Genomic DNA, 9,155 nt, shown 5'->3' with positions numbered 1-9,155 from the left:
AACTAACAGGGTAGATAGGTCGGGATTCTTTTCCCGTTTAGATTCGAAGAGTTGTGGTGACATAGATAGTTCATGTTTACGCGAAAAACCTGTGTCAGCGTTTAAGGCACACACTGTAGATTGATGCATTATTTATTTTTCTTTCAAAGCATTATCATCTTTAACTCATTTGACTTAAATGATCAAAACAAAACAAGTTCATAATTTGTGTGCAGAATAAACAATATTAGCGATATTTTGGAGCTTTTGGGGGAATTTGTGGCCACGTAGCTATTAAAATAAAAATATAAAGAAAATTCAAAATATACCTACAAAAGCTTATATGTATTTATCTGTGCACAATTCATATCATTTGTTTTTTCTTGATCATTAAAGTCAAATGAATTAAACACGAGTATGTATTATAATTATATACATAGACCTTTATTGTGCGTCTTCAACTAGGCGCTCTATAAGAACAGTATGTTCACTCTTTTTGTCGTCACAATAAACAACCGAAAGAAATACTCAAAACTATTAGGAAAAAAAAACATGTCTGAAGAGGTATGTCGTGCCAAAAACAAACAATAACAGGGTCGGATGCAACAAATTACGGTGTATTGGGATACATTTTATATTTACGCCAAAATAATAAACTTTCATTCCGAACGCTTAATAGTGTTATGGCTCTCCGTAGCCGGATTTATCGCGACTTTAACTATTCACCCAAAGCCAACTTTTAGTTGGATGTTACCTAAATAAGTATATTACAGATCAATTTCTTCGAAAATTAGGATCGGTAGTAATATATGCTAGGACACATAGTTCAATCGTAACTACAGGGGCAAGACCAACAGCCAAAACATAAAATAAGACTTTTTACGGGACACAAGACGACAGACATACGTTTAGATGTGGAGCCACAATAAGCAGTGTCGTTTGTGGGCAGGCTTTAAGGTGTATAGCCATATAAACTTGGGGCGTCTGCGGGCATACTTCCAGATGTGTAGTCACACTAGCTAGGGGCGTCTGCGGGCATGGATGTCGATGCGCATGCACACTTACTACGGGCGTCTCCAGGCATGCATGTTGATGTGCATGCACTTTTACTACGGGCGTCTTAGGGCATGAATGTAAAGGTGTAGGCACACGTACAAGGGGCGTCTGCGGGCATGTATGATGATGTGTAGGCACACGTACTAGGGGCGTATGAGGGCATGCATGTTGATGTGTAGGCACACTTACTAAGGGCGTCTGAGGGCATGCATGTTGATGTGTAGGCACACGTACTAGTGGCATCTGCAGGCATGGATGTTGATGTGTAGGCACACTTACTAGGGGCGTCTGCGGGCATGCATGTTGATGTGTAGGCACACTTACTAATGGCATCTGCAGGCATGGATGTTGATGTGTAGGCACACTTACTAGGGGCGTCTGCGGGCATGCATGTTGATGTGTAGGCACACTTACTATGGGCGTCTGCGTACATGCATGCATATGTGTAGGCACACGTACTATGGACATCTGCGGCCATGCATGTTGATGTATAGGCACACGTACTAGGGGCGTCTGCGGGCATGCATGTTGATGTGTAGACACACTTACTAGGGGCGTCTGCGGGTATGGATATTGATTTGTAGGCAAACTTACAAGGGGCGCCTGCGTAAATGCATATATGTGTAGGCACATGGACTAGGGGCGTCTGCATGCATGCATGTTGATGTGTAGGCACACTTACTATGGGCGTCTGCGTGCATGCATGTTTATATGTAGGTACACGGATTAGGGGCGTCTGCGGGCATGCATGTTGATGTGTAGGCACACTTACTTGGGGCGTCTGCGTGCATGCATGTTTATGTGTAGGTACACTTACTAGGGGCGTCTGCGGGCATGCATGTTGATGTGCAGTCACTTTAACTACGGGCTTCTGTGGACATGTTTGTAGATGTGTAGCGCACTTGCAACAGGCGTCTGCGGGCATGAATATAGATTTGTATGCACACTTACTACGGGCGTCTGCAGGCATGCATGTTGATGCGCAGGCACTTTTACTACGGGCGTCTGAGGGCATGCATGTAAATGTGAAGGCACACTTACTAGGGTCGTCTGCGGGCATGGATGTAGATGTGTAGGCACACGTACTAGGGGCGTCTGCAGGCATGCATGTTGATGTGCAGGCACACGTACTACGGGCGTCTGAGGGCATGCATGTCAATGTGTAGGCACACGTACTACGGGCGTCTGCGAGCATGCATGTTGATGTGCAGGCACACGTACTACGGGCGTCTGCGAGCATGCATGTTGATGTGCAGGCACACGTACTACGGGCGTCTGCGAGCATGGATGTTGATGTGCAGGCACACGTACTACGGGCGTCTGCGAGCATGCATGTCAATGTGTAGGCACATTTACTAGTGGCTTCTACGGACATGCTTGTTAATGTTTAGGGACACTAACAACGGGCTTCTGCCGTCATGCTTGTAGATGTGTATGCACACTTACTAGGAGCGTCTGCGTACATGCTTGTAGATGTGTAGGCACACTTACTAGGGGCGTCTGCGGACATACTTGTAGATGTGTAGGCACACTTTCTAGGGGCGTCTGTGGATATGTTTGTAGATGTGTAGGCACACTTACTAGGGGCGTCTGCGTACATGCTTGTTGATGTGTAGGCACACTTACTAGTGGCGTCTGCGGACATGCTTGTAGATGTGTAGGCACACTTTCTAGGGGCGTCTGCGGACATGTTTGTAGATGTGTAGGCACACTTACTAGGGGCGTCTGTGGGCATGCTTGTCGCTGTGTGGGTACACTTACTACGGGCGTCTGTGGGTAGGCTTTTAGAAGTGTAGGCCACAGAAACCCATCGGTTCATTTCTGACTTTTGAATGCAGGATCGGCACTTTCAAAGACTGTCTAGCGCAGTCTTGAATAATTTCATTATTCGTACAATGCAACTCAATCGTTTGGCAACTAAATTGTCACTTTTAGGTTCAACTTCTGATTTCGTCATCTTTGTTTTAATCTCTCTAATGTAGTTTCTGCTATTGATGTTGTGACTTCGTTTGTAGATAGGTCCCTGACGGACACACTAGCAAAATTCACACCAAAACATGTCTTTCATTATTATCATATGCAACAACCAGGTGCATGAGGATACAACATGCATGGATTCATGAATGACACATATCATCTATAACGAATATATTAATTATGTCGCTATCAATCAGTACACAACAATTCCATTTCAAGATGAAAAGATATATTGGTACATAGCTTAATACTTGAGATAAACATAATTTTACAGGTAACAATAATCACGTACTAATTGTACGTGGTTATTGTTACCTGTAAAATTATGTGTATCTCAAGTCAATGATATAACTACTTAAAAGTATTTAATAAAGAAACTAGTTCACTATTACAACACAAACTCTTTAATCGGAGGTAACTCCTAACTAAAAGTATAAATATTTTGAGTTGTTTTTCATTATAAGTTTTGAAGTCATTTTTTGTTTTCATTTTATATTGTCTTTAGGCCACACCAAATTGATATTTCGTTCCGCGGATTTACCGCTATTTTTTTGAAAATGTAAAAAAACATTTTTTTGTGCGCCCGCACCCCCATTTTGATCGCCAAGCAGATTTTTTTCAGGTAATAATTTATTAAAAGGCTAAAAATAATCAAGTATAATTTTTCTACGCTAGTTTTCGTTTTTTTTGTAAAGAGAAGTTACCGGTGCGTAGTGTTTTTATACTGTATATCGATCGGTTTAGCATGGGTTTCAATAAATTCAATCAAAATGGCGGCTTCCGGTATACGATTTAAACAATGTGGCTCGAAGTTTGGAAATTAAATCTTATTTTTGACAATAAATATGTTTTGAGCATGCTTGAATTAAGTCATTGTTAATCGTCTCATGCACTAAAGGATCATTAATTAAAGCAATCATTATGCAATAAAGCATGTGTCTCTGAGACTGGTAGCGATTATATTGCGTAATTAATAGTGACTCGTTTTGAATGGAAAGCGGAATGATAAACTTCTACTATAAGTACTATTTTATTCAAATTATAATACAAGGGACCAAAATTTTACCTCGTTACGACGATGCTGAAGATGACAGGTCAACTTAACTGGAACATGAATCATTGTTTGGTCCAAATTGATGTATAAAGCTCATTTTGATCAAATTCTGACAAAACTGTTTTAAACTAATATCTTTTCACTAAAAGCGATATACACACTGGTCTGGATAATAATAATAATAATAATAATAATAATAATAATAATAATAATAATAATAATAATAATAATAATAATAATAACAACAACTTTATTTAACGACGGTTACATACTAAGTGTACAATCATTACAGACATACTACTTATTTCCAGCATGGCCTTCACACAAAAAGTATTACAAAAACACATATACTAAGTTACATATTAAGCAACATACAAAACATACAATCACACTATCACTATCATACATTTCTTCGACAAACACAACTCAGTTTAATATGATGATTATAAATTACAATAATTTCATACTGTAAATAATGTAGATATATTCAGTAATTCCACATTCAATCAATATATTTACATATTTGGTAGTAAGAATGTCACATACGTACATTAACAAATTCATGTAAACAATGAACTATTTATTATAATGTGAATTAAATAAAGTGTCAAGATTTTTTGTTCATGTGATAAAATTATTTTGCCAATAAGTAGCCTTTTAATGTTTAAAGGCTGGTAGCTTATCTTGACATTTAATGTATGTAGGAAGATAATTCCAAATTTTCATTGCTTTATAGGCAAATGTATTTTTGATATAGTTTGTTCTAGGTTTTACAACAAAAAGATCCTTGTTTTCTGAAGAACGCAAGTTATAGTGCTCATTTTTGGCAAATGTTAACAATTCTGTGAAGTACGAAGGAGTCAAACATTTCATGCTTTTGAAAACAAGTAATGAAAGATTATAATAGCACCTGTCTTCAAAAGATAGCAACTCAGACTGTTTGAACATGTTTCCACAGTGGCTAGTTCCCGACTTCATTATTAGCTTAATCGCTCTTTTCTGAATATTAGTGATTTTTATGGTATCTGAGGAATGTGTAAGTCCCCAGACACTACAACAGTACTCCATGTTTGACATGATATATGCATTATAATACAATGATTTCATCTCGTCTGTTAAATAATATGCTAATCTTCTTAGAAGTGCCAATTTTGAATTAAGCTTATTCACTACAGTCTTAACATGTGTATGCCATGGCAATGTCTGATCAACATGCACCCCGAGGACCTTTTGACATTTCACGTTTTCTACTGACAATCCATCTATTGATAGTTCAAGTTGCAATGCATGTTTTGCCTTATAATTAGTACATAGAATCATACATTTGGTTTTTGATGGATGGATTGACATATTATTTGTCTTACACCAACAGTTCACACTATTAAGACTTTTTTGTAGATCTGATTGAATGCTTAATATACTTGGACCTATTTTGTATAACGTGGAATCATCTGCATATAAGTCAATACATGAATTGGAAGAAATTAAAGGCATATCATTGATGTATATTAGGAAAAGTAAGGGACCGAGTATTGATCCTTGAGGGACACCCGACATAGTTTTCATTTTCTCTGAATTTATGTTGTTCCCTTCCACATATACAATTGGCTGGTGCATCTAAATAACCAAAAAAAAAATACTCTAAAAAATATCCTTGTTCTTTTTGTTTTAATAAGCACTTGTCATTGCATTTCCTGTGATAATAAAATCAAAATTTAGTGTATGTTATATGGAGTCTGATGTTTGATGATGCCTGTGTAAGTGATCACTTTTAAAAAATCCAAAATCAATCCTAAGTTATGTCTAAATACAGTTGCATATGATGAAACTGATTCAGGTAGATTTATATAAGTCGTTTCAAACTTTTTACTAAAAGCAGGGTTATTTCTTATTATGAATGATCGTCATATTTAAGTTGGTTTTAATTATATAAGAAATTAGATTTATCCATATAATGTTTGTACTAAACACGGAAGAATAAATAGTATGTATTCCGACATTTCCCCAATATCCATTAGAGGTTCAGTTCAAGATGGCATTAAAATGGGTTTAAGGGAAATTATATTGAACAATCTTTCTTATTTATATTGAATATAAGGAAAAATATATTTATCGCTCTTCGCTCGCTTCGGTTTTTATGAAAACTGACATTTTTTTTCGCTCGCTCGCTCCATTTTTTTGGGCAAAAATCCGAGGAACGAAACATTAATTTGGTGTGGCCTTATACACATCTCGACCACTGAACACACACACAAATTGCTATTTTTTCAACTTTTAAAGAAAGAAAAATAACTGCGTGTCTATTAGATTGATGTTAGATTGGAGAGCTGGTGATTTTTAGAAACATGATATTTCTCGAGTTTACTGATAAATACAATTGGGATTTCTCTAAGTTAGATAGCAAAGATGGTTACACATATCGGGGGCATTGTGTCAATCAACAAACGTGAGACAAAACATTGTAAGATCACGACTTGAATACTAAGCAAGTGTCATAAATAGAATTTAATAGTGTATGTTGTAAAATCTTAATAAGCCTAGGCTAGAATGATATTTCCAACCAAAATATTTCTTTCCAAAATAAATCTCGCAACAACCAAGTATAAAGTCTTCGAAAATGATCGTACGATACGCTCGTTGGTCATATCGCTCATCGTCATTATGTCATACAAATATTCAAGGTCATAATCTTCCATACAAATTATTTAAAACACATTTATACAATAAAGTATGCTATATAGATATATGGTTTAAAGCGGGAAAGATACGTCTGATAGAATGCTGTAAACAGGTGATGAACGTTTTCCTTATCATCGACAAGAAAAATGATTAGAATAGATTATGTGCGTTACTATCCCATATCGGTCGTTCCTTTTAATTTACAAAATACAGTAAAACATATTTGTATTGGTTTTCATTTTAATTTGATGACGAGAAGCTTGTCCCTTTGCCCGCCGACAAACAGAGAGGAAATATGGCTGCTGAAGACCAAAGCTTTGGGGAATTTTACTCCGTCATCGTTTTTGGTCAGTGTTGACAACTTCCTTTCCCCGTCCTTGCCAACTTGTAGCACTGTTTGGGACAACCAACAGCAAACAAACACGTGTCCAGCAGACGTCACGTGTACCACGTAAGGGTGGCGCATGTCAGGGTCGGTGAGTGTGGCCAGCGTGTTGCCCATGTTGTCTAGTGTGATGAGTTCGTTATTTGAGTCGTTTGTTACGTATATTCTCTTCCCATCGTTACTAATGGCAGACGTCCTCACCGTTTTCCGACCCGTGTTGTTCTCGCACAGCTTCTTCACCAGCTGTCCCGACATCGTATAGACGTAGAGCGCGGTGCGAGATGAGATGTAAAGCCGATCCATTGTGAGCTGCGGCATAGCATCTATGAGTAAAACTTAACTTCCTCCTAACAACCAGTTTCCCATTTGTAATATCCATGAAATGAAGTTCGCATATATTATCATCGCAATTTATACAAGCTGCAACTTCATCCCCGCCAATGTGGCACACATCCCATGGAAACTTGGGGACATCACAGTGGTCGACAACCCGGTATCCAAGGTCCAGGAGCTTCACTTTACAGTTGGTCAAATCTGTGATAACAATATATCCACCAGACAATTCACATACGCCATAGATATCACATGTATCTTTGTCTGAACTCATTCTAACGTTGTACTCCTTGAACCCTAGGCTTTGGAAAACATGTTCTGGTTGGATCTGTTCAACAACAGAAACAGATTCAGTTGATACTCCAAACCTTTCTACAAAGGAGAAGAATTCCTCTATTGCTTTGTCGGGCTGATATGTTATATTGTACGTTTCAACTGCTGACATTCTATGTACAACTTCTTTTGCCTCCTTAAGCTTATCTTCACACTTCTTACATCCAATGTACAAGGCGGGTTCGCCAGAGTTTTTTTTTCGTTTTCGATCGCATCTATCAAGCTCTTCATATCTTCATCCATTTGCGTGCACAAGTCAATATCTTTCTGTATGGACATTACTTGTTTCGCTATCAGATCGTCCAGTTCTTGCACAGTTGTTTTCTCCATCCTGTCAAGAATTTCGTTAATCTTTTTTCGCAGTGTCCTTATTTCATCAACAATTACAGCCCGAGTTTTCCTCAACGCGGCGCCATTTTTCTTTCTGGCGTCTTGCATATTTTCCAATTGCTTTCTTAGATCAGCTACCTTCTGTGGTAGTTGAGTAAACATTGGATCTTCCCGGATGCCCTGTGCGACGTCTGGAATGTGCTGTATCGATGAGCATTGTCTGGAAAATAAATTATTAATACATGGAACAAATTCAAGTCTTATCAAATGTGATTATTCTTGCCTATTTATAATGTAAAAACAAAAAGGTTCGATCTATGCATTGTTTGATAACTTATCGAACAAAATTGAAACTGCAACAGGGTAGCTCGTGCAGATATGATTATTTGTTTGTTTGGGTTTATCAGAAGCATATCAGTCAGAATGTCTACTAAAGAGATGGATACAAATTCTATTATAGTAGACCCCAAACCCTACCTTTGATTCACGGCGACGCACCCATGACAACACAGCTGGTCATGGTCGACACACACGAGCTCCACGGCTTTACCGGGATGTATCTCGCATCTCTCCAGTACGTCCAACGCCTCTGGTGCCGCCGCCCATTTCTTCATGTCCTTCCGGTCGAGCACTGCGTGTCTTTTGTAGTTTGTTGTGAACCGGAACACAGTTATCACAGTAATATTTTGTGCACTGATTACAGAAATGCTGAGCTTCCGTATTCAGTCCATCTTCTTCGCAAGGAGAACAGGCGAAATCATGGATGAAATCACAGCCCCTCTGAATGGAGGGTTCAAAGTTTGATGCCATATTCCTGCCACATTTAAATGCAAGTTCCTTCCGCCCTCTTCCAAACAAAGAAGTAAAATTTATACAACGTATCTAGCGGACTACGTACACGGTCACGTGATTGATATCGGATAGTTTAAACTTGATAAAGTTACAGTAAATGATAATGCAATAGTAGAGATCATCGATATTACTTAAAATTACGACATTAGAAATTCTATTAAGACGTTAATTTCTAGT

General features: G+C 38.2%; 2 protein-coding genes across 2 annotated transcripts; both read right to left on the bottom strand.

Annotated features, from left to right (window-relative positions):
• Nucleotides 1-1,099: 1,099 nt before the first annotated feature.
• On the bottom strand, nt 1,100-2,854 carry LOC128210852 (keratin-associated protein 16-1-like). The gene is made up of 3 exons (XM_052915205.1): nt 2,482-2,854; nt 2,077-2,355; nt 1,100-1,593 (listed from the first exon to the last, which is right to left on the bottom strand). The coding sequence occupies exons 1-3, from the start codon at nt 2,852-2,854 to the stop codon at nt 1,100-1,102; spliced, it is 1,146 nt and encodes a 381-aa protein (XP_052771165.1).
• Nucleotides 2,855-7,851: 4,997 nt separating this feature from the next.
• LOC128211144 (uncharacterized) lies at nt 7,852-8,907 on the bottom strand. The gene is made up of 2 exons (XM_052915586.1): nt 8,604-8,907; nt 7,852-8,346 (listed from the first exon to the last, which is right to left on the bottom strand). The coding sequence occupies exons 1-2, from the start codon at nt 8,738-8,740 to the stop codon at nt 7,881-7,883; spliced, it is 603 nt and encodes a 200-aa protein (XP_052771546.1). The 5' UTR covers nt 8,741-8,907; the 3' UTR covers nt 7,852-7,880.
• Between the last annotated feature and the right edge of the window lie 248 nt (nt 8,908-9,155).

The sequence above is a fragment of the Mya arenaria genome, chromosome 12 (genome assembly GCF_026914265.1).
Source record: "Mya arenaria isolate MELC-2E11 chromosome 12, ASM2691426v1".
Taxonomy (NCBI): domain Eukaryota; kingdom Metazoa; phylum Mollusca; class Bivalvia; order Myida; family Myidae; genus Mya; species Mya arenaria.
Note: the sequence above shows the minus strand (reverse complement) of the source record. Positions and strands in the feature narration are given on the sequence as shown.

Coding starts and splice junctions, on each gene's coding strand:
- LOC128210852 (XM_052915205.1), bottom strand. CDS start 2,854: ATGAACCGATGGGTTTCTGTGGCCTACACTTCTAAAAGCCTACCCACA. Junction 2,356..2,481: donor CATGTACGCAGACGCTCCTA/GTAAGTGTGCAT, acceptor GCATGCTCGCAG/ACGCCCGTAGTACGTGTGCC. Junction 1,594..2,076: donor CATGCCCGCAGACGACCCTA/GTAAGTGTGCCT, acceptor CCATACCCGCAG/ACGCCCCTAGTAAGTGTGTC.
- LOC128211144 (XM_052915586.1), bottom strand. CDS start 8,740: ATGAAGAAATGGGCGGCGGCACCAGAGGCGTTGGACGTACTGGAGAGA. Junction 8,347..8,603: donor TGCGTCGCCGTGAATCAAAG/GTAGGGTTTGGG, acceptor TTTATTTTCCAG/ACAATGCTCATCGATACAGC.